The sequence below is a fragment of the Triticum dicoccoides genome, chromosome 1B (assembly GCF_002162155.2).
Source record: "Triticum dicoccoides isolate Atlit2015 ecotype Zavitan chromosome 1B, WEW_v2.0, whole genome shotgun sequence".
In the NCBI taxonomy this organism is placed as follows: Eukaryota; Viridiplantae; Streptophyta; class Magnoliopsida; order Poales; family Poaceae; genus Triticum; species Triticum dicoccoides.
The window spans coordinates 511314114-511339723 of NC_041381.1; the positions used below are offsets into that span (position 1 = coordinate 511314114).

The window sequence follows — 25610 nt, forward strand, 5'->3', positions numbered from 1 at the left end:
TTCCATCATAGTAACATCAGTCCTTGAAATTTCAAAGCTCATCACCAAGCTCGTTTAGCACTGAGAATACAGTCTACCTCTTTAGCTATGCAGTGCTTAAGGCCAACTCCAGCGCACGACCCCAAACAGACGTCTGTTTTGCTCGGATTCTATCCGTTTGGGTAGGGTAATGGGGTCATGTCCGGGCAGTTTCTGGGATGCGGTGGCCGTGCGCCCAACACACAGCTGCATCCTGTCCGCATCATTTTTGAAAGGCCAATATATGAAAGCACATCCAAGTTCAGGCCAACAACCCCAGTTCACGCCGGCAACACAGCCAGCAGCCACTACACATCCTCGCCGGCACAGCCAGCGGCCACTACACGTCCTCGCCGGCACAACCAGCGGCCACTACACGTCCTCGCCGGCAACACAGCCAGCGGCCGGCAATAGAGCCAGCCTTCAAAATGAATAGTTTTGTCGCCGGCAACAAAGCCAGCGGCCGGCAACACAGCCAGCCCTCAAAATGAGGTTTCTCGCCGGCACACAGCCAGCGGTCGGCACCCATGCCAGCCTCCAAAAGAATGGCCATGGCCGAACAGACGACCTAGTTCAGGTCATCGGCGTCGAACATCTCCTTCTGTCTGGCCTCGAATCAGCTCCTCGTCTTCTCGCTCATCTTGCTCAAGTCCACACTCATGATCGCTAGGGCCACCTCCTTTGCTTTGGTTGCGGCGTTGGTGGCCTCGATGTTGAGCTACCTCTGCCTGGACATGACGTTGGCGGCCTCGATGTCGAGCTGCCTTTGCCGGGACGCCTCCTCCATGTCGATCTTCCTCTTCTTGGCCGCCTCCTTCATCTCAAGCTTCTTCCTTTGAAGCTCTAGGTATCTTCATTTACTCGTCTTTGCTTTGTCGCTTTTTCTCGTCCCTCACATCCTTTTGAGACATCATGTCGTGCAAAGTCTCATGAAAGGCCATGGATGACGCTTCACGTATGTCGTCCACCTTGGAGTTGGTCTTGCCCCTCGTCCTCTTTAACGCCTCACCATCTCCACCTTCGGCAAACGCGACCGCCTTCTTGCCTCTCTTCCTTTGAAGTTCATGGTATCGATCTTTGGAGTTTGGGAAATTGTTGATGAGCGTCCAACAATGCGTAAGAGTGAATGGCTTGTCATTGTGTCGGGCCTTGAATGCTTCCAAAGATTGAAATGCCTACACCACATGATCAATAACAAATGAACATGCAAACATATACAAGGCCGAAGTCTCACGGCCGTAGCAACGACGGGACTAGGATGAGGAGAGCATACCAAGTCCCGAATGCCGAGACCACTCACGGGCCATGCTTCAACGCTCTCTAGTGCAGCGCAATACTTGTTGCAATCTTCTTGGATGAACAACCACCTCTTTTGAATCGAGGTGATGCCACGATTGCTCGTAATTTGGTAGGGCTCAAACATCTTTCTTTCATGGAATGTTTTGTGGACTCTCGTCCAAAAAAGAAGGCCTTTTTTTTGCGTGCCGGTCCTTAGATCTTGGCTAATCTCCATCCAACATTGGCAAATCAACTTGTCCTCGTCTTGTGAATATGAACCCGTGCGAATGCTCTTCTTCCTCTTTTGTGCTTCCGCTCTTTGGGTGAGCTCGTCGATGAACAATGGCTCGCCCGAAATATCAATATCAATGCCATCTTCTTCATCACCATCACCTTCGGAATAGATGTCATCGTCTTCATACCACGAGTCACCATGGCCGTAGTTCGCATGGTCGTGGGCCTCTTCATCCGCAACGTATTGGGCGCGGCCATCCTGATTTTGGGTCTCGTCGGGATCGTAGGCACCGCCATGCCCACCCTCGTAGATCACATGCTCCATGAACTGGTTGTAGAAGGGGTCGTCGACCGTTGACGCTGGTGTTGCCATTTCGTCGAACAGGACGCGGGGCGACTGCATGGTGCCCGTAAACAGTGGCTGTGCTTGCTCTCTTTGCATCTCGACGGCCGGCCGGCCGCCGTCGCTGGACCCTGGCGTGACGTTGAGGTCGATGAAGGCCGAGGGGCGCGGGGTGGACGACACGATCACGCCAACGTCCGGCGAGCCCGAAAAACGGGTCTGGCCATCGTGCCTTGGCGGGGGAAAGCCGGGCAACATAGGCGTGGTCCGCGACGTCGGCGACGCACAGTGTTGAGGCCTGGCGACCGACGAGCCTATGCTCGCCGGGCTGACGGCCGCACCAGAGAAACCCGTCGGACGACAAAGGCCAAGCATTAGGAGGGCGTGCCCTTTGTTGATGATGGCCTCCTTCTCGTCGACCTCGGCCTTGCGCCGCGAGGCCTCCACTGCATTGCACTCGGCGGCGAACTTGGCCGCGACGGTCTTGCCCTTGACGGCCGCCCTCCGGTTCCTCCTCTTGGCCGATTCCGCGTCCATCTTAGCGAGCTCCTCTAGCGTGCATTCCGGCCGCGGCTTCCTTGGACCCTTGGCTACCTTCTTCTTCACCTTTCCAGGCAGGTCGACGGCTAGGCCGCTGGAATTCGGCGGGGCGTCGGCCATGGACGAGGGAGGGTGGGGGCGGGACGTGGGAGGATTTGGGGGGAAATGGCGCCAAATGGGGCGCGGGGGGTTTTGCTTTGTGCCACCGACGTGCGGGCCAGGGGAGGACACGCGCGCGCGTCCCGCCTGTTCGCGCGCTGTCCGTTTCACTCCAAAAGCGATGCAAACTTGGGCCGGGGATGGGTCGAAAGCGGACAGAAAACGAACAAACGCTCGTTTGCGCCCGCGCGCTGGGCTGTCTGATTTGTTCGTTTTGCCCCAAACGGACGCACCCGGATAGGATGTGGTCGCGCGCTGGAGTTGGCCTAAGTACTGAAGCAGGGCAATGTCCTAGCAAGGACATACTCTCTGTATCAATCTTGATGCCTTTCATGCCCCTCTTTGTAAAATGCTCCTATTGAATAAAATCTTTATTTTTTTAAAAAAAGAGAGCTTATGCCAATGTGATATTTTTCTTACTAGGATATATGTGATCCTTTTTCCTTAAAACCGATGATTTAGTGTAATGGCTGCTTCAATTATTGCGGATGTGTTTAGTTAGTGACAAAAGAGGAAAGAAAAAGCTAGACTCAGCATCGAGAGCTCACGCGGAAAGCAGCCCTGTGGTGCGCACACCACACCACACACACTGGCAAAAAGCACGGAGCCTGGCCTGAGCCTCCGCCTCCGCCATAGGCAGTCGCAGTCTCACACAACCCTCCCGCTTCCATCGTTTCCCCACGTCTCGCCTCGCCTCCAGAGCTTTCCCCCTTCCTCTTTCCCTTTCCACCTCCCCCGAACCCTTCGACCCCGAGAGCCTAAAAAATTCGAGCCAACAACAACAGAGAGAGACTGCGACAGCCCCCCGGCGCCGGCCGCCGGGTCCTCGCCGGGCTGCGGGCCGCCAGCGCATGGCATCGTCGCGGGTGATGGCCGCGTCGTCGCAGCCGCCGCCGTCCGGCTCCTCCGATCTCGCGCGCTTCCGGAGCGCCAGCGGCATCGGATCCATGAACATGGACGACATCCTCCGCAACATATACGGCGAGGCGCCCCCGTCCGGCGCCGGCGCCCCGGCGGACCCCGCCCCCGCGCCGGAGGCCGCCGCCCGCCGGACGGCCGAGGAGGTCTGGAAGGAGATCTCGGCCACCGGGGGCCTCTCCGCCCCCGCCCCCGCCACCGCCCCCGCCGGCGCCGGAGGCGGCGAGGCGGGCGGCGCGGCCGTGATGACCCTGGAGGATTTCCTCGCCAGGGAGGACGACGGTAGGGTTACGGCGGTGGAGGGGAACATGGCGGTAGGGTTCCCCGATGTGGGGGCGGATGTGGGGGCGGGTGTGGCCGGAGGGCGACGACGAGGTGGCGGTGCCGGCGGCGCCGGAAGGGCGAGGAAGAGGGCGCTGATGGATCCCATGGACCGCGCCGCGACGCAGCGGCAGAAGCGCATGATCAAGAACCGCGAATCTGCGGCCAGGTCCAGGGAGAGGAAGCAGGTTACGCGAAATGTCTCAGCAGGGACAAATTTGATGCATTTTTGCACGGTTTGACCTTTGTCCCAGCTGTACAGTCGAGTGGAATTTGACGCTTTCATTTGGTTTCGGATGTAGGCTTACATCGCAGAACTGGAGGCACAGGTCACACAGCTTGAGGAGGAACATGCCGAACTGCTTAGAGAACAGGTATGTTTTTGGTTCTGCTTTAGTTTGGAATGAAAGTTACGAATTGTGCGGATTGAGCATGCTTACTTTCCAAGGTTCGATGGCTTAACAGTCAGTTAGATAGTGACCCCATTATATGTTTAGATTGGGCATGAGGGCACACTATGATTATGGAACTAGGCCAACTAGGGCGATGCCAAATTGATCATTCTAAGTTGTTATATTTTAATATTTATACTCACATACCAAATGTGCCAGCTCTTTCACATAACTACAGTAAGCTATTTTATATCTTTATGAGTTTCTGGGAAATACTTATGTAGTTATGTTACTAAGCGATAGATACCTTAAAAATGTGGTTAGTCTTTTGTCACCATTGCATCATAGACCATCTGGATTCTTTTCTTGTTGTCGCATTAAGAATTACTATTAAGTGATAACATATTTCCATCGGGGAACTGAGTTTGGCAGAGAAGTGTATTTCTTGGTAGTGTCATTTGCTGGGTTAGCACTTCTGTAATGCCTTTTTTTTGTAGTGCCAATAGTTATTGCAACCCATATCTTTTGTTCGTTGATTCATTATGGTTTCGGCTTTTTATTCCTGTCAATGTCATACTGCCATCACCAGGATTACCCACCGATGTAGTGTGCCAAAGTATCTTCCTGTCAAAAATAGACTGGGGACTAATTGCCTCTTGCATGCACCTGGCTGTCTGTATGTGCCTTCATCTTTAACTTTTGGTTATATGACCTTCTGCTGAATTGTCTCTATTTTATTATTCTTGTTGCAGGAGGAGCAAAACGAGAAGAGGCTTAACGAGGTATATTCTTTGCAAAACGTTATTGCTTACAAGCATGTTTAGATTTAGCAAGTTGCTTTAACATATATATGGATCACCATGTCAAGTATATTTTTCGTGGATTTCATTACTCACTATCTTTCTTCCTCCATATGCTAAATAGATACTCCCTCCGTTTCAAAATAGATGACTCAACTTCGTACTAGTACGAAGTTGAGTCATCTATTTTGAAACGGAGGGAGTATGTATTAGCGTTTTCTTTTTATTTAAAGATGGTCCAGCCAGCAATTTTGGTAACTATTTCACCCTGGAAAGCTAGTCAAGTTGAAGCATCATAGTACTCTATGTTGTCACCTTATCTGTGGTACACGGATGTTTTTTCTGCATAATTGATGACTATGGGCAGATAACAGTAACAACATTGGCATTACATCCTCTATTCTTATATCTCAGTGCACCCATGGCCTTGCAATAACGGATTTGTATATGAATTAGTCAAATTGTATTCCCATGTCTCCACTATCGAGAACTATCCTTTTTGTTGCTAAAGCTTAAGTACTCTTTGATTCATTATATCCTTAGGAATCTTTCCTGTGTGGGTTGTTTCATTCGCAAGATTGCAAACCATAGGATTAGTTCGCACTAGATGTCATAGAAAAACTTCCATCAGCTCCAATCTCTCGGAAAGAATTCCTATGTGTTTTCCTATGGCATGACACTCTCATCTTGCATTTTCCTTACCCCTAGTTTTGGAAATCCTGCGAATAAAAAGGGCCCTTATTTGTTGCCCGGTATTCAAACATGCATTGGCGGCTGTTTTTCAACTTCATTTCTTAGAAGTATTTTGTGTTTATATGCAGCTCAAGGAACAAGCATTCCAAGTCGTCGTAAGGAAAAAACCATCGCAAGATCTTAGAAGGACCAACTCGATGGAATGGTAGAAGTATCAGCAAGCTCTGTTGTTATTCTCTTACAGTTACAGGGTTTCTTCTTTTGCTTTCTGTTTACCCTAGTCGTCGTTGCTGGCGGCGATGTAGAAGCAGCAAGACTTGTTAGGCGGAAGGACTCTAGTTCAAAAAGAGAAGAAAAGATGTAGTAGACGAGGTTCTGTGCGTGATCGGAAAGGTCATGCCATTCAGAATCGGTGTGTGATCAGCTATTTAATTTTGCTGTCATTGTATGTACAAACCAGAATAAGCAATGTTTGCATAAAATGTAGACTAGAGTTGTCTCAGTTACAAAGACATTTGAAGAGATGTTTGTTTGTGTTAAGTTTTCAGCTTCGTACAGTTTCAGTTTGACACATTGGCGTGTTGGTTCATAGCCACACATGCCAAACTTTGCCACAAGTGTGAAATACTTCTGACAAATCGTGCCAACGCTTGTGATGATTAATTTGTTCACCGCACTTGTGATGGCATGCCCCAACTTAGTGAGGAAAGTGTGGTGAAAGCCTGGTTATAAATCAAACATGACCTAAATGGTCAGTGTACATATTTTGAGACCATTGAATGTGGATAGAATCTACTCCCCCCGTCCCATAATATAAGATCATTTTTCAGTTTGAAAAACGATCTTATGTTTGGAGTAATTGTCAAACCGTAGATACTCAAAATTCCATGTAAGTGATTCAGAAAGCGCCATATTATTTCTGTGACATGACACTGACTTTAAGCTGTAAGCAACTTTATATTCCACAAAACAAAGGGGAACAATGTTTGGATCATGAGCTTGTCAAACATATTGACATAAAACGCACCAGTTATACATTCCATTTGAAACGGTTACAAAACGCGGGTGGCTTTGTGAGAAGGGTTGATGTCGGTTCCCTCACAAATAAATGAGATGTTACAATAGAAACGTTCCATCAAATCTGTAATGGCGCATACCAATCACTGAAACATCAAAGATGTACACAATAGTCACATATGTGCCCACCAGCATATTGCATCTTGCCAGAAAAGGCATCAATTCCATTTCAGAAAAAGATATTGATAGAGTTATAAAAATCTAGTTGTCCCAAAGGTTCTAGACAGGCATGAAAGAGAATAGAAACGATACGCACTTAGATACAAATGATAGCGCACCATGGACAGCACAAAGCTTTAATCTGACATCCATCGTCTCTCAAACCCACCACCACCGGCAGCGCCAACAAGTATGCAAGTACTGTAGAAGACTTGTTGCAGCAGCAGCAGCAGCAACAGCAGCAGTGAAGGGGCTACAGTACACGTACAAGGAGCATCTAACGTCACCATTCGAGAGCAGCGACCGAAGACATTATGATTTCCTGAATATGTTGTACAACCTGCGGAAAGAGGAAATGAAATGAAGTGTATAAATATGTCGAAAAATGAACCACGCAAGGGCTGTTATGTCTGTCAGGGATTGATCTTATGCCTTCAGATCTGGAGTAATACATTTTGGCCTTCATAAATGGTTCTTGGCCTTCATAAATGGTTCAAGAGATGATCATCACGGGTTCTCTATCAAAAATCAACACACAAAAAAACAGTCATGAAATCTGCTAGCACACAACAGAGAGTCCAAGGGATGTATTAGGTAGGGCAGAGGCAGCGATAACAGTACACGTGAGCAAGGCAAAAGGGAGCAGAGAAGCAGAGCAGGCATGCAGCATATCCTCCACGTAGGATTTTAGAGTATGACCATGCAAAAGAGTTCGATTCAGATGAAATTCCGAGAATTCTGAATCACAACATGGCCCTCAGATTTCAGTTTCATCATAGGCTAATGCAGTGGGCTTCAAAGCTGGCACTGGGGCATGTCTGGGTGAACCGAAGAGGAGGCAAGGCGATGGCGGCGACGGGGACGCCTGTAGCAAGAGCAGGCCCATCACTCAGTGGTAGGGCTTCCGCAGAAGCAACGGCTGATAAGACTTGGACGCTGTATTTCCGTTATGTTAAGTAATGGAAAGGGGTTATGCCCGGTTCAAAAAAAAAGAAGCAACGGCTGATCCACAGACACATGCCTCAGCGCCCAGAGCAGAGAAGCCAGCGCTGCATCACAATTTCAGGTCTTCAACCTTGCGAATGCAACGGCTGATCCCGTTTCGAGCTCAAACCTAAGCCAATCTATCTATCTAGGGCTTTCAACCTAATCATCACTGGGCCAAGGGAAAATCCATGCAGCAAGCGAAAATATAGTAATGGACCAAAGAAACTAGGAAATTAAATCCGAACCGGGCTTGATCAAAACAAATAATCAAACCACCAGAAAACCAAATAATTGAAAAGGAAAATAGCCGTAGGAGACTTCTTGTGACACCAGCAGCAGCAGGAGGAACGAAGGGGCCACAGAAGGACCATCACATCAACATTCATTCAAAAGCAGCAAACAGAAAGATCATGATCCCATACTGTAGAGCCTGAGGAAAGAGGAAATGAAATGAAGAGTACAAATGTACCGAAAAATGAACCGCGCAAGGGTTGTGGCATCTGTCAGGTAGTAGTTATCTTATGCCTTCAGATCTAGTAATACATTTGGCCTTGCAAAATGGTTCAAGAGATGGTCATCACGGTTATCAAAAATCAACAACAGTTGTCAAGAAATCTGCTAGCTCACAAAAGAGAGTCAAAGGGATGTATCAGATAGGGCAGAGGCGGCGATAACAGAGATGGGGAAGGGATGTTAGTGACCTCGTGTCGTCAATCAATCATCAAGGCAAACAGAAGCAGAGCAGGCATGCACCGTCTCCTCTACCTAGGGAGGTTCCGGTGCACCATTGCGCATTAAACGATAATACAACACGATAAAGACAAGGTGCGTATACTGATGGTTTGATAGCACGCCCACAGGAAGATCGCCCTCAGATATCAAAAGAGTGTCCCAAATGGATCGGCAGAAAACCTGAATAGTACTCCCTCCGTCCCGTAATAAAAGAGCGTTTTTGACACTACACTAGTGTCAAAAATGCTCTTATATTACGGGACGGAGGGAGTACAACCATTGCAATGACAACCACAACAGAAGCAACAACAAGCAGAAAGAAAGAAAGAGTGGAAGCAGAGAGATGGCCCTTCCACATGAACAGCAGGCCCATCTCAGTTTTCACCTGATTCCCACTTTCCAAGAGCATGCTTCAGCGCCCAGAACAGAAAAAGCCAACGCTGCATTAGCCATTCCAAGAGCAAGGCGCAGCCGCATTTAAGCACAACCATGTCAGTCTTCTATTAATCATCATGGGGCCAATGGTAAATCCGAGCAACAATTGTAAATATACTGACAATACAGTGCAAAAACAAACAGACCAGCAAAGCCCATCTGTACCTAGATCAGATAAAAGAAATGGAAACAACAACACCAATATTGGTGTGTGGGCTTGGCGGTAGGACAGGAAGGAGAAATTTGAAGCAGAACTCATAAACATACCAATTTGAATCACTAATAAACACTGCAGAGAGAAACCAGCAACACTTAAGCCACTTCAAAATCTTCACCCTAGTAAAGGGACTACCACTTGGAGACCGGAACTCAATTCCAAGCTGATTTACAACAGTGATCTCTCCTGATAAATCATCAAACTACGAAGATTTTCTTTCGCTGAGGCGAAAAGCAAAACCATGAACTGAAAAGGTACTAGAAATGTATGAAGAAATCAACAGAGCACACTTGATCATATCAGACAAAACCACAGCAAATGCACAAAATAATGTAAAATCTAAACATAGGAGACAACAATGCCAATTACGGGTCCCCATCAAGCCAACGGAGACGGATCTGGAAGATGAAGCTGAAAATAAATAAAACAATCAAAACTTAGCTGGCAATTTGTATAAGGTATGAGAAAGAAACATAATGCCCTCAGGTGCCATAGATGTAGGATGTAATGTTCACTGATGGCACAAGAAATGATCTTCCTTTTGTCCATAAGGCCATGTGAAAGGTTGATCTGCTGTGAACTGCTGTTGCTGCTGTTGTTGTTGCTGCTGCTGCTGCTGCATGCGTGATTACGCATCCAGAGAGAGAAAGAGAGAGCGAGAGAGAGAGAGAGACGGGTGCGGGGTGGGGGGAGGAGAGGATCATGTAAGTGCCATCTCTACATTTTCAGTTTTCATCATTGGGCAATGCATTATAGAAGCCAATATTTCAATGGAAAAATGGCCTTGTATAAATGGAAAAATGAAAACTGGAGTTACACCTTGTAAAAATGGATGGACGGAGTATAAAATATGCTCGGTCGCAAAATCTGTACCAAAAGTATGCCATATTTACTATGAAAGAGCCAATCTGCATCTGAGAATGGCAAATGAGCAGTTTTTTATGACACGTGACACAAAATAACGTAAAAGAAACAAAATCAAGAATAAAAATGTACAAAAATGATCATTGGATGAACTGGTAACATCTGTCAAGAGTGTGATACTATGCCTTCATATCTAACAAATCAGGTATGGGTGTGGGTGTTTCAGTGATATCGATTAATTATCTTACCCATACACTAGCCAAGATATTGGCGAAGACAGCGCATACATGCCCGGATGGACTGCTCCACATATTGCGAGGTGGCATTCCACCATTGCGCATACATGTGAAAGCTGGCTGTTTGACAATGAGCCTGTGCAAAAAGTTCAATTCAGATGAAAATACGGAGAATTCTGTATTACAACATGGCCCTCAGATTTCAGTTTCATCATAGGCTAATGCAGCGGGCTCCAAAGCTGGCACTGGGGCATGTCTGGGTGGGCAGATAGAGGACACAAGACGATCATGGCGACGACGATGGTGTCGGCGACGAGGACGGCGGTGTCACCAGAGTGACACATTAGCCGGAAGGAAGGGAAGGAAGGAGAGATAGACCAGCAGTATGGGCCGGCCCATCAGTCAGTGGCAAAGCTTCAGCTGAAGCAACAGCTGACCCAAGACACATGCCTCAGCGCCTAGAACAGACAAGACAGTGCTGCATAAGACATTTCAGGGGCCTCAACTTTGAGGATGCAAAGGCTGGCCCTGTTTGGATGGGGGTTCCATCATAATCATCATTGGGCCAAGTGCAAATCCAAGTAACAAGCAAAATATATAGCAGTAAAAATGTACTACAAAATAAACCAAGAAAACAAAAGTATGCCAAGATCGATCAGATCAAATAGGCAAACAACAACAGAAAAGATACTAGAAACATAACAAACAAAATAACAGAACAAACCTGACAATGACCAGATGAAACGAGCAAATTCACAAAACTGAAGAAGTCAAATGGCAATAGTGCAAAATCTGAACATAAGAGACAGGAATGCAAATGAAGGGTTTCCATCAAGCAATATATACAAATCTGGAAGATGAAACCAAAAATAAATTTATCAAACCAAGGTTTACTGGTAATTTGTGTAAGATGGCAAAAATAAAGCCTGTGAATTGAGTTGTTCATATATGTAGCAATCACTGATGGCACAAGGGTAGATCTGCTGTCAACACACGCACGCGGGCACTCGGGGAGAGCCATGTCTCTTCATATTAGTTTTCATCATTGGGCAATACTTCTAACCACCATCTAAAAGACCAAACTTGGTGTATAGAACCGGCATCAGGACTTCATGGAGAATTTTAAAACACAAATCATAACCAAAATACTAATTTAAAACCACTAATAAACATTACAGAATGAAACCAACAATGTTTTGGCCACTTCAAAACCTTCACCCTGGTAAAGGGCTACAACTTCAAGATTGGAACTCAAATGCAAGCTGATTTACAACAGTAATCCCTCATGATAAATCATGAAACACCAAAGATTTTCCTCTGCTGAGGTGAAAAGCAAAACAAGCTAAGAAGGTACTACAAAAGTAATGAAAAATAAAAGAGCAAACTTGATCATAATCAGAATCAGAATCAGATGAAACCAGCAAATGCACAAAATTGATGAAGCAAAGCGAATGCAAAATATGAACATAAGAGACAGCGATACTAGTGAAGGGTCCCCATCAAGCCAACACAGATGGATCTGGAAAGATGAAACTGAAAATAAATATATCCATGCAAAAATTTCCGGTAATTAGTACGGTATGAAAAAGAAACATCATGCCCTCAGGTGCCATAGATGTAGCATTCATTGATGGCACAAAATATGATCTCCATAAGGCATGTGAAAGATTAAACTGGTATGAACTGCTGCTGCTGCTGCATGCGTCATTACGCATCCATGCACAGAGAGAGAGACAGAGAGAGACAGAAAGAGAGAGGAAGAGGAGGACAGGGAGGAGAGGATCATGTCCAAGTGCCATCTCTACATTTTCTGTTTTCACCATTGGGCAATCCATTATAGAAGCCAACACTTCTATTATTCAATCCAACATCCAGAACAAAATTAATCATCACGATTCTGTCAAAATAGAAATTAAGTGAAAGCCACGGGCCCACAATCGGGATATTAATTGGGTCAAGGTGTAAATGAAGTTCCGCAAAGAGAAATAGTAAAAAACACAAACCGATAAGAAAGCAGAAAGAAAATCAGGAAACATAGACAAGACATTAGGTCATTAAATGCAGATGTCGCGTTTACTACAGAAGAACCAACCTGCATCTGAGAATGCCAAATGGAATGTTTGGCAGTGAGCACATGCAAAAGAGTTTGATTCCATTGAAAATACCAACAAGGTTGTATTACAATATGACCCTCAGATTTCAGTTTCATCACAGGTTAATGCAGCCGGCTTCAAAGCTGGCACTGGGGCATGCCTTGGTTCACCGGTAAGAAGAAGGAGAAGAAGAAGAAGAAGAAGACATTTTGCCATGGCGCAGAGTCAGTGCCAAAGCTTCAGCAGAAGCAACGGTTGATGCCAGCAGAAGCAACGGTTGACCCAAGACACATGCCTCAGCGCCCAGAACAGAGAAGACAGCGCTGCATTAGCCATTTTCTGGGGCTTCAACTTTGCGAATGCAACAGCTGGCCCTGTTTGGAGCTAAAATCTAAGCCGATCCGCCATGCATGCATGAGGACCATCGTAATCCTCATTGGGCCAAGGGCAAATCCAAGTAACACGCAAAATATACAGCAGTAAAAATGTACCACCAAATAAACCAAGAAAACAAAACTATATCAAGATCGATAATCAAATAGCCAAAGCGAAGGCAAGCAAACACAATAAGGGCATGAACACATGTATAATTGCTGTCAGTGCACGCATGGGCACGTGCACACACACACACACACACACACACACACACACACACACTCAGAGAGAGACGGGGGGAAGGAGGGACCATGTAATGTGCCATCTCTATAGAAGGCATTACTAATTGGTGTATACAACCAGTATCAGACTTCATGGACAATTTTGAAGCACAAATCATAACCAAAATACTAACTTAAAACCACTAATAAACATTAGAGATTAGACAGAAACCAACAATGCTTTGACCATTTCAAAACCTTCACCCTGGTAAAGGGCTACCACTTCAAGATTGGAACTCAAATGCAAGCTGATTTACAACAGTGATCACTCATGATAAATCATGAAACACCAAAGATTTTCCTCCGCTGAGGTGAAAAGCAAAACAAGCTAAGAAGGTACTACAAAGTAATGAAAAATCAACAGAGAAAACATAATCATAATCAGATGAAACCACAGCAAATGCACAAAAATGATGAAACAAAGCAAAAATGATGCAAAAACTGAACATAAGACAGCAATACTAGTGAAGGGTCCCCATCAACCCAACACAGACGGATCTGGAAAGATGAAACTGAAAATAAATATATCCATGCAAAATTTTCCGGTAATTAGTAAGGTATGAAAAAGAAACATCATGCCCTCAGGTGCCATAGATGTAGCATTCATTGGTGGCACAAGATATGATCTCCCATACGTCCATAAGGCAGGTGAAAGATTAAACTGGTATGAACTACTGCTGCTTCTGCTGCATGTGCCATTACGCATCCATGCAGAGAGAGAGAGAGAGAGAGAGAGAGAGAGAGAGAGAGAGGAGGAGGACAGGGAGGGGATGATCATGTCCAAGTGCCATCTCTACATTTTCTGTTCTCATCATTGGGCAATACATTATGTCCATTATAGAAGCCAACACTTCTATTATTCAATCCACCATCCAGAACAAAATTAATCTTCCCGATTTTGTCAAAATAAAAATTAAGTGCAAGCCACGTCCCACGATCGGGATATTAATTGTGTCAAGGTGTAAATGAGGTTTCACAAAGAGACATAGTAAAAACACAAACAGATAAGAAAGCAAAAAGAAAATCAAGAAACATAGACAAGACATTTGGTCATTAAATGCCGAAGGCGCGTTTACTGCAGAAGAACCAACCTGCATCTGAGAATGACAAATGGAAAGTTTGGCAGTGAGCAGTGAGCACATGCAAAAGAGTTCGATTCCATTGAAAATACCAACAAGGTTGTCTTACAATATGACCCTCAGATTTCAGTTTCATCACAGGCTAATGCAGCCGGCTTCAAAGCTGGCACTGGGGCATGCCTTGGTTCACCAGTAAGAAGAAAAAGAAGAAGAAGACCTTTTGCCATGGCCCAGAGTCAGTACCAAAGCTTCAGCAGAAGCAATGGTTGAAGTCAGCAGAAGCAACGGTTGACCCAAGACACATGCCTCAGCGCCCAAAACAGAGAAGACAGTGCTGCATTAGCCATTTTCAGTGGGTTCAACATTGCGAATGCAACAGCTGGCCCTGTTTGGAGCTCAAATCTAAGACGATCCATACATGCATGGATGAGGGCTCCATCGTAATCATCGTAGGGCCAAGGCAAATCCAAGTAACACGAAAAATACATAGCAGTAAAAATGTACCACCAAATAAACCAAGAAAACAAAACTATATCAAGATCTATCAGATCAAATAGCCAAAGCAAAGGCAAGCAACAGAAAAAAGATACTACAAACACAATAAACAAAGTAACAGAACAAACCTGATCTTGACAAGACGAAACAAGCAAATTCATAAAGCTGAAGAAGCCAAATGGCAATAATGCAAAATTTATGCATAAAAGACAGGAATGCAAAAGAAGGATTTCCATCAAGCCAGTATATACAGATCTGGAAGATGAAACTGAAAATAAATATAACAAACACAAGTTTACCGGTAATTTGTGTAAAATGGCAAAAATGAAGCCTGTGCCTTCAGTTGTTCATATACTCCCTCCGTTTCTAAATATAAGCCCTTTTGAGATTTCAATGCGAACTACATACTTTAGAGTGTAGATTCACTCATTTTGCTCCGTATGTAGTCCATATTGGAATCTCTAAAAGGGCCTATATTTAGGAATGGAGGGAGTATGTAGCATTCACTGATAGCACAAGGAATGATCTTAAATTCATCCGCAATGTTAGATCTGCTGTCAGCACACGCACACACACATGCGTGCGTGCTCGGAGAGAGTACCACCATCCAAAATACCAAAACAAAACCATCACGAAATAGTCAAAATAAAAAATTTAGCACAAAGCCACCAGTTCACAATTAGGACCAGCAATGGCGTAAGATGTAACATGAGGTTAAACTGGTAAGAAAACAGAAAGAAAAGCAGCAAACATATAAAAGATGTTTGGTCACTAAATCTGTAGCAAAGCATGTCATATTTGCTACAAAGGAGCCAACCTGCATTCAAGAATGGCAAATGATGACACGTGACACAAACTATAGTAAAAGAAACGAAATAAAAAAAAATGTACGAAAATGATCCTCAGATAGACTAGTAACATCTGTCAGAGCATGGTCCTATGCATCATAATTCATATCTAACATGTGAGGGATGAGTTGGTGATTCAGTGCCATCAATTAATTATCTAACCAAAAGATTAGCCTAGATCTTGGCGAAGACAGGCAGGCAGCGCATGCATGGCCGTAAGGAGTGTTCCACACATTGTGACATGGCATCCCATTCCACCATTTCACACTACCCGGCAGTATAACACAATGTGCAGAAGCCATCTCTTTTACAGTGTGACCATGCAAAAGAGTTCGGTTCAGATGAAAATACCAAGAATTCTGTATCACAACATGTAGCCTAGATCTTGGTGAAGACAGGCAGGCAGCGCATGCATGGCCGTAAGGAGTGTTCCACACATTGTGACATGGCATCCCATTCCACCATTTCACACTACCCGGCAGTATAACACAATGTGCAGAAGCCGTCTCTTTTACAGTGTGACCATGCAAAAGAGTTCGGTTCAGATGAAAATACCAAGAATTCTTTATCACAACATGGCCCTCAGATTTCAGGTTCATCGTCATAGGCTAATGCAGCGGGCTCCAAAGCCGGCACTGGGGCGTGTCTGGGCAAACCGAAAGAGGAGGCGAGGCCATGGCAAAGGTGCGACGACGAGGAAGAGGAGGAGCAGGAAGCAGAGGTAGACCTCAACAAGGGCCGGCCCATAGGTCAGTGGCAGAGCTTCAGCGGAAGCAACGGCTGACCCGGACACATGCCTCGGCGCCCAGAACAGAGAAGCCAGCGCCGCATTAGCCATTTCAGCGGCTTCAACCTTGCAACGCAACGGCCGGTCCCTTTTCGAGCTCAGATCTGAGCCCATCTATCTATCTATCTATCCATCCATCCATCCATCCACATCCCCGCATTGGGGATTTCAACCTAATCATCATCGGGCCAAGCCACGGAAAAATTCATGCAGCAAGCAAGAAGCATACTACACTACACATCACCAAACAAGCTAGGAATGGAAATCTACACCGAGATCGACCGGAACAAAGCATCAAACCAGCGGAGAGCCGACGGAATCGAAAGGGGGAATGGACGTAGGAGACGGGGCAATGCGGCGGAGAACTTCCCACCGAAGCGAAGGGGCCGATGCCGGCGGCGGCCGCGCAGATCCGGAGCCCTGCCGGGCTCCCGGTCGCGGGCGGAGGGCGCGAGGGATGGGTTTCTCCGCCCAGCGACGCTGGCACCAAAACCCTCGCCGCTCCGGTCTCCACCCGTGCTCTCTCCTCTCTGTGTGAGCTGCGCCATTTACCCCGTCCTGCTTTTTTTTGATGGGGCCGAAGCCAGGCGGCGTGTATCAGCTTGTGAAAAATTCACTATAGGTCCCAAAACTTGAGCGGGCTGACACTTTAGTCACTGTACTTCAAAATACCCTAAATACCATCCATATACTTACTCTAGAGGTTCACTTCAGTTCATATATACGATTTTGTGGAGAAAGAATACTCAGCAATTCAGGGGAGGGGGGATCCGGGGGTGTTTTTGCAAAAATGACCTACACAACTCGCCGTTGCCGCTAGTCCTGCTGCTGGGCGTCGCGCGGCCACGCGACGCAGCTCGCCGTGGTGCTTAACCAGGACGGCGTGTTGCTCCTCTCCTTCAAGTCCTCCCTCCTTGCCGACCACCTCGGCTCCATCTCCGGCTGGGGCTACGCCGACGCCACGCCCTGCGCCTGGAACGGCATCGTCTGCATGGACTTCCCCGCCACATCATCGTCGGACCAGATGAGGGTCGTCAGCGTCGTCCTGCCCAACGAGCAGCTCGTCGGCCCCATCTCGCCGGAGCTGGGCCGGATCGAGCACCTCCGTCACCTCGATCTCTCTGGCAACGCGCTCAATGGCACCCTCCCCGTCGACCTATTCCGCGTGCTGGAGTTCCACATCCTCTCGCTCGCCAGCAACGGCATCACGGGGGCGTTGTCGGAGCACGTCGGCCTGCTGCGCAACCTCTGCACCCTCAATCTCGTCGGCAGCGCGCTCTCCGACGCCATACTGGGGAACCTCACTATCGTGGAATTGTCACGCCAGATGTCCTAGTGAAAGGACTTAGTCGTGGAGACATCACAACTAGGAAGCTTAAAGGGGTTAATCGGGACAAAGGACACGGGGTTTATACTGGTTCGGCCCCTTACGGTGAAGGTAAAAGCCTACGATCCAGTTTTGAGTGGGATTGCTTATGATACGTCCATTTTGCATCATGCTTTTATATCAATATTTATTGCATTATGGTGTCAGGACCCCGACTCAATGCCACACCGATCTAGTACGTAACACCTCATATCACTTTGCGGCCTCACGCACGGTATTCCCATGGGTGTCGCCTTACCAGGCCCGGGACCGTTTCGCCTTTTGGCACACGTATATGTTAGTGTTGCTAGCATCCATATGACAAGGAGTCCGGGCTGACATGACTAGTCGTGAACCCGAAGTGGCACTAACTTATAGGGACAGACATACATGACCCAGCAACGAACGTGTCGGTCATCAGCGAGTGAATCCGGGCTGTAGCAACTGGGCTAGCAGGACTCCGGTAAACCGGGCTATAGCGGGCTAACAGGACTCCGGTAGACACCGCGTGACATTTCCCTAAAGGAACAGACACAGAAACGAAGGACACATGCCGGCCAGCCTAAGTGTTCCGGAGCAGTAGCAAGCTACCACGGCTCAGTGGAAGCACTAGGAGACATTTCCTGGTAAGAGAGGCTACCAAGGATAAATAACTAGATAGTCAGATCCCACACATATCAAGCATTTCAAATCATACACACAATATGCTCGATATGTGCAAATACAACATGGCATCACAACATAACTCTACGAATCAAACTATTTATTCAATAGGCTCCGAGGAGCGAGATATTACAAACATGGGTCTCATGACCCAATATTCAGAGCACACAAGTCAAGGCACAAGCGGAAGCTTAACATGTCTGAGTACAAACATCTACAAATGAAAAAGGCTGAGAAGTCTGACTATCTACCAGATCCTGCCGAGGACACAAGATCGTAGCTGAGGTAACAAGCTAAACGTCGAAGTCCACGTGGAACTACTAGCGAGACTGAAGTCTCTCTGCAAAAACATAAATTAAGCAACGTGAGTACAAATGTACCCAGCAAGACTTACATTAGAACTAACTACATATGCATCAGTATCAACAAAGTGGGTGGTGGGGTTTAACTGCAGCAAGCCAGCTTTGACTCGGTGGCTATCCTGAACTACGACTGCAAGTAACTCTTTTGAGGTGGCGCACACGAGTCCACATATTCACCATATCAATACACCACTATGGATCCGCTCCCGTCTCCCTACAAGAACGCCATCCATAGCACTCACGCTTATCTTGCGTATTTTAGAGTATCCACTTCAAGTTATCTATGAACTGTACAGGCAACCCAGAAGTCCTTTACCGCGGACACGGCTATTCGAATAGATCATATTAACCCTGCAGGGGTGTACTTCTTCACACGCGCTCTCACCACTTACCGCCGTTTACATGACATGTACTCGGCAACCTTCAAGCGGAAGCCCAGCGAGGGTGTCGGCCACGACTTGACTAATCACACAAGTCTCTCGTCCAGGTTTATCGCCTATTCGGGTTCCATCCGCAAGGAGATCCGGCCGGGGTATCGCTCACGGCCCCAAACAATGTGAGCAGGGTTCCCAAGCCCACCATCAGAGTGCCACTTGGTACACCGTGCCACGGTGCCTATTCTGTCCCAAGCCCACCTGTACCGGGTGCCACTTGGTAGACTACTAACACTACCTACAAACACCAGAAACTAGTTGCAACTCCTGGACAGAGATCGAGTCGATTAATAAGTCGAGAGGGGCACTTAAGCATTCCAATGCGTGGTAGTAGCTGTTCATGGATCACAAACACAGAACTCAGTTCCGGAGGACGGCTTCAATAAGACAACCCACCATGTACTCCTACATGGCCTCTCACCGCTACCTTTACCAAATCGTGTTCACACACTTAGCTCACACACAGTAGGACATGTTCACACACCTCCAATTCATCCCCGATGAATCAGACTTGAGTCAACTCTAAGCAATAGCAGGCATGACAATCAAGCATGAATGAGTAGGCACATCAGGGCTCAAACAACTCCTACTCATGATAGTGGGTTTCATCTATTTACTGTGGCAATGACAGGTCATGTAGAGGAAAGGGGTTCAACTACCGCAGCATGTAACAGTTGAATCGTTGTTGTCCTAATGCAGTAAAAGAGAGCAGGAGCGAGAGAGTGGGATTGTATCGGAATGAACAAGGGGGTTTTGCTTGCCTGGCACTTCTGAAGATAGTATAGTTCTTCATCGGTGTCATCGAACTCATCATCGGAACCATGTCTATCGAGAGGGGACAAACACCAGCAAACAAGGGAGAACACAATCAATGCAATGCAACAATATGATGCATGAATGTGACATGGCAATATGCTGTGGTTTGTGCTAATGCAACTAAAACCAGATTAAATGAAGTTGGTTTGAATCCAAGATTCAAATTCAAGCTCCACAAGTGGTTATCTAGATGCCATTTAATTGAATTGTCCTAAACAGTAGTCATAAGTTGTTCTATCATGCATGAAAATGGTATAGATGGATAGATTGGATTTTTCTGATCATTTTTCATATATAAATTATTTCATTTAAAGTTATGGTTGAATTTATACGATTTTTAGAAGTTTTGGATATTTTCTAGAATAATAAATCATTTTCTGATTTATTTTAAATTCCAGGAAACCTATACTGCGTCAGCATGACCGCGCTATGACGTCAGCAGGTCAACCAAGGTTGACTAGGGTCAAACCTGACGTTCGGGACCCACATGTCAGCTGCACAGTGATTTAACAGAGTTTAATTAACCTAATTAAATTGTTAGCCGGGTTAATTAAACGGTAGGGCCCACCTGTCAGTGGCCCTAGGCGTGGGTTAGCGGGGTCGTTAGGCCCTAATGACCGGCCACGCCGGCGATTTACCGCTGGTGGCCACTGGGCACGGCGGAGACGCACCAAAAGACCACGGAAGCGGCGGGGAAGGGAACCGGGGCGTAGCCCACGGTCGGGCGCATCCAGAGGAGGCCACGGGAGGGCGCGGGGAGGCTTGAGCTCGCTGGAAGCGAGCTTGTGGCAGTGGCCGGAGTGCGGCCTTGAGCGGCGCGGGGCTGTGAGGCACTGGGTGGCCGGAGGTGGTGTGCTACGGCCTCCTCGGTCCACCTGGAGCTCGTCTATGAGCTCGGACGTGATGGCGCTAAGCAGAACGACGACAGCGAAGAGGTGCGGCGGCGGCGAGCCTCGACCACGGCGGGGAATGGGGCTAGAGCATGCAAACGCGAGGGGTAGAAGAGGGGTTCGGGACAGGGGCTCACAGCGATTCCGCAGGGTTGGTCAGTGGGCTCGAGGAGAGGCCGGAGCAAGCGGGGCGGCGATGGAGATCTCCGGCGTTGGGAGGTTGAAGACGACGGCGATGGCGGCTCCACAGGGCGTCCGGAGACGCGCGGCTTGATGGAGAAGACGAGGACGACGGCGCGGATCTCTTGGGCACAACGGAGGGGCGAGGCCGTGGCGGTGGGCGCGGCAACGGCGAACAGCGGCGACGGCAGCGCTCGGCCACGAGGTGCAGGGCGAGAGGGAGGTAGCAGAGGAGGGGATCAACACGAGGAAGAGAAGGAGAGGGCCAGGAGGGTGCGTGGCGGCTTTAGCCGGTCCAGTGCGTCAGCAGAAGCAGGAGGTGGCCGGGGCGTGTGGCCGCGCGCGCCGGGCGCGTGCCCCTGTCCTCCTGGCGCGAGGAAGGGGATGACTGGTGCTGGCCAGTCAGCTTGGCCGGCCTGCTGGGCCAGAACAGCTGGGCTCCCAGGTAAGTGGCCCAGTTACTAACTCTCTCTGTCTCTCTCTCTCTCTCTCTCTCTCTCTCTTTTATTTTCATTTTCTATTTTCTGTAATTGTGTTTGTCTTAAATAAAAATGCCAGGGCATTTCCAAAAATCATGAAACTGCTCAATGTCACTGTTTGGAATATTTCCAACAGCAAACATTTCAGTTTGTGATTATTTGAGCATTTAAAATATTATTTAGCAATTAAATGCCCAAATGCAAATACCATATGATTTAATTCAAAAATCCAGAATGGCCTAGAAAAATGTGCACCATTTTTGGGAGAGGTTCTAGACCAATCCAAAAATAATGAACTTTTCTGAAGAGCATTTTGGGTTCATTGAGAATATTTTTATTTGAACCTAGTTGATTTGATCTGGTGCTAGGGTTTGAGCAATCCCCATTTCAACTTAAATAAATTTAAACATGATGCACACATGAAGGGCTAGTCTAGTGCATACCAGAACTAGGGATGTGACAACTCGCCCCCACTAAACAAGAATCTCGTCCCGAGATTCAAGCGTAGGGTAAGATGAAGGGGGAACGCAAACTAACACAATCTTCACGATCCAGGTTGCACTTCATAGGGGCGTTCATTCGATCACCATCTTTGACTCGATGTCTTCTTCTGAGAACTCCAACTAACATGACAACGAGAGGAATGGGACAACTCCAGAAGAATCGATCTTCTCGAAGATCAATCAACTTAGGATCAACTCACAGAGTGAGTCATAGCAACATCTCTCGAGCTGAGGCACGAAGCATACATCTAGAGGAATGGAGTGGAACGGATGACAAAGGTTCACTAGGTAGACAACAATTCCACACCTAAGAGGGTGGTGAATGGTTGTCAACGTAGCAAGGAGTTGAATTGCCATGATACCATAACAAGACATTTTGGAGGAGGTGACTCGTAGAAATATCCCCTTAAGTGGCAAAAAGAATTACCTTTGATTCAGAGATCATTGAAACTCTTTATGCCAGCCTAAGGCAATTCTCAAGCGATCGTTTGGAGGGGTTTGGTAGAATGGCATACCCGAATTAGAATGGATGATGTGGATTACCTTGTTGAAAACAACACAAGGAATGATTTTGCTTGCGCGTGCTCTCAAGAACTTGAGCAATTCCATAATCATCATAGTTCTACCAACATCTATGAAAAGAATGTTAATACAACTACATACTACCATGATGAATAACGATGGAGGATGCAGATGGAAAGGAAGACAACACTTTCTCAGATTTCACCCTAGCAATGCCAAGGAAACAAAATCTGGATGATCGACCGAGAGACATTTAGCACTCCGCTTCTAATGTTCTCCTTGATGTACTAGGTACCACGGTCAATGCTTAAAAGCATCAACATGACCATCAAGTAAAGGTCGGATTTCAGAAGCACAAAAATCCATAAGGAATAACTACGGAAGTAGATCCTGGGAGATCCTTATGGGGGTGTGACCAACTTCGTCAATCAAGATACTGCAATAGTAGGTCTTCCGGCTGGGTGTGTTGGCCATGACATCCAGTTTACCGGTTATAGAGAGACCAATATTATAGTTCTTGGGAAAAGTTCCAACCATCATATCTACCTGAGATTCAGATCTGGTTGGTGTCAGAATATTCCAAACTCATCAAGTCTAGAAGGAAAAACGAAAGCTTGCAACACAAATCGACGAGACGGCGTTGCGAGATTCTCGGGAAATGAACTACGATAGTAAGCTCCAAAACATGAGCTGGTTCTGCTACAAACATGTGAACACGTTGTCCCAGACAAGCATGACCACATAGTAGTCTTACAATAAAGTACTACCGCATTTAGGTGGGGAACCATCATTGCGGAGAGCGAAGTCCTACGCATGTACCTTTGGGTCCTTAAGGATTAGCACGTAAGAACTTCTTTTCCTTGAACAAATCAATCAGTGGCTTGGTGTGCTAGGGACACATATAGAATGAAGGTTGCAAGTCTCCAAACCACAGAGTACTTCACACGTATGTATGATCGATTTGGGATGATTCCAGAGGAAGCAACATTGACTTTCTCGAATCCACGGCGGCAACTTGCACCATTTGCACATGAATTAGAGGAAATCACTTCTTACAACCGAACATATGCTTCATGAGCGGTTCATGAAGATAATGCTTATAAAAGTTTCCAATACTAGCTAGATGTTCAGCACAAATCATGGAGAAGATAACAATGTTGCTGATGGGCTCAACAACAATTCATCCAGGTTTCCATACAATGGAATTCCACAATCATGTGAACAAGGTGATAGCATTGGTCAGACTCAAAGATATAATGGTGTATGCTCGAGGGAACAACCACGAGTAAGACAACATTACGAATATTGTTGGTTCTGATTTGATTTGACGATAGCCCATACTCAAGTCAAAGGTTTGGGGTAAGATAATAGATCCAACAATTGACCACGAGGATCAATCAATGAAGATATCATATTTCTTCAACACACACACACACACAAAGATATCCCTTTGGAAATAAACTAAGTTAGACAAGCTTTTATCTTCCAACTCTCCAAGTTGTTATTTAGCTTGACCAACTAGCTCAGGGGTATCCAACACGGATTCTTGGAGAAAGGGTGGTTTCGAAAACCAACTTGATCACGAGCTCAACATAGCGGTCAGGTGACAACCTGGTGATACTTTTGAGAAGATATTTGGAAAGTCACGAACCACCGATATGTTACTAAGCTCGAGAACAATCTTGCTTTTCAGGGCAAGACGATATGATCAAATGAGCGAGGATTTGACAAAATCCTAACTCATCAATCGAAGAGTGCACCAGGAAATAAGGACTAGGTAGCACAGTCAACCTTAGGGTGACGATTCAATAATCAACATGCTAGAATGAGGTTATTGTCCATTAGCTACCGAGCAACAGAGTTGCTAGGAGTATTGATTTCACACATCACAATTCACTTGTCGGCATTCCGGTTGCGGCAACACGGAACCGAAGAATGAATAATGATGGCGAGAAGTATCACTGTATCAAGAGTTCATAGGATGGTGTGCAATTCCCATGATATTCTTAATATAAAGATGGTAATACTTTAGGGTAGAACAAAACAAAAGTTGGATTAGCATTTTGATCTGCGAAGTACAATTGCTTTGACCCAATCCTAGATATGGATGAGGTACTGGAGTTTGTTTCTCCTAGTCATTCCGGAATAGAATGGCTTGACAGACCACAAGAGTAATAGGCATCGACGAACAAATGCACACATACTCTTGACTATCAATTAATAGACGAGGGTCAGAAGACAACTAAAATGGGACAACTCAAAAGAACATATGATTTCTGAGTTGTGGATGCATGGATTAGCATGTCGAACCAAGTTCAACAGGTTTCTTCCGGATAACCCATGTAGAAAGGTAGATCTGGCAGAGTCACAATATAGAATGGAGAACTCATCAAGAGCACTCTGGTTGCGATCTTTTGGTTCAAAGAACTTCTGCCATAAGTGGTTCATAGTATTTGGAAGAAGGAAATACCATGGACCTCAAGGACTAATGCAAAGGTTACTAATATCCTAGAGGGACTAGCAACACTATCAACATGAAGCAAGTAGGGTGAATCTCGGGTTCGGAGACCCAGGAGTAGAATACCTACCAACTAAATGGCATCACGGGATGCTTTCGAGAATGATGGCCAGAATCATCACACTGGGAACACAAAACATGGCTAGATTACTAGATGATACTCTAGACACCTAGGGTCATAATAATAACTCCAACATATATGTCGAGGTAATAGAATACCTCAACTCAGCAATTAGTGTGATTAACCTGGCCCAAAGGAACATCAAAACCAGAGGGAAAGGATTTGCAAGAGCATCAGATTGTTTTGAAACCTAGGATGACTCGGACAGCATAACGGCTCTAAATGCTCAAAAAGAATGGAGGCATGCTACAAGATGGTGGCATAGCCACTCAGAAGCACAATATCAAGGTTTCGAGATCAGTTATGAACACGCAGAGGTAGTAGAAACTGAACTGAGGCTTAATTTATCAATCCTATAAGTCTACAGATTAGTAACACGTGATCCTAATAGAAAG

At 46.4% G+C, this 25610-nt stretch overlaps 1 protein-coding gene and 1 long non-coding RNA gene across 2 annotated transcripts; one reads left to right on the forward strand and one right to left on the reverse strand.

Moving 5' to 3' along the window:
- The first annotated feature begins 3182 nt into the window (after positions 1 to 3182).
- Positions 3183 to 6236, forward strand: LOC119345505 (bZIP transcription factor 12-like). Its single transcript, XM_037615556.1, has 4 exons — positions 3183 to 3999; positions 4114 to 4185; positions 4956 to 4985; positions 5825 to 6236. Exons 1-4 carry the CDS (start codon positions 3424 to 3426, stop codon positions 5903 to 5905), a joined length of 759 nt encoding a protein of 252 aa, XP_037471453.1. The 5' UTR covers positions 3183 to 3423; the 3' UTR covers positions 5906 to 6236.
- Positions 6237 to 6833: 597 nt separating this feature from the next.
- LOC119345516 lies at positions 6834 to 15063 on the reverse strand. Its single transcript, XR_005167064.1, has 2 exons — positions 7385 to 15063; positions 6834 to 7272 (listed from the first exon to the last, which is right to left on the reverse strand). It is a non-coding gene; the product is annotated as an uncharacterized LOC119345516 (long non-coding RNA).
- Between the last annotated feature and the right edge of the window lie 10547 nt (positions 15064 to 25610).

Bases quoted from the DNA above. Each gene is read 5' to 3' on its own strand.
- LOC119345505 (XM_037615556.1), top strand. From the start codon at position 3,424: ATGGCATCGTCGCGGGTGATGGCCGCGTCGTCGCAGCCGCCGCCGTCC. The intron at 4,186-4,955 runs GTATGTTTTTGG...TTCTTGTTGCAG, and splicing joins CCGAACTGCTTAGAGAACAG to GAGGAGCAAAACGAGAAGAG. The intron at 4,986-5,824 runs GTATATTCTTTG...GTTTATATGCAG, and splicing joins ACGAGAAGAGGCTTAACGAG to CTCAAGGAACAAGCATTCCA.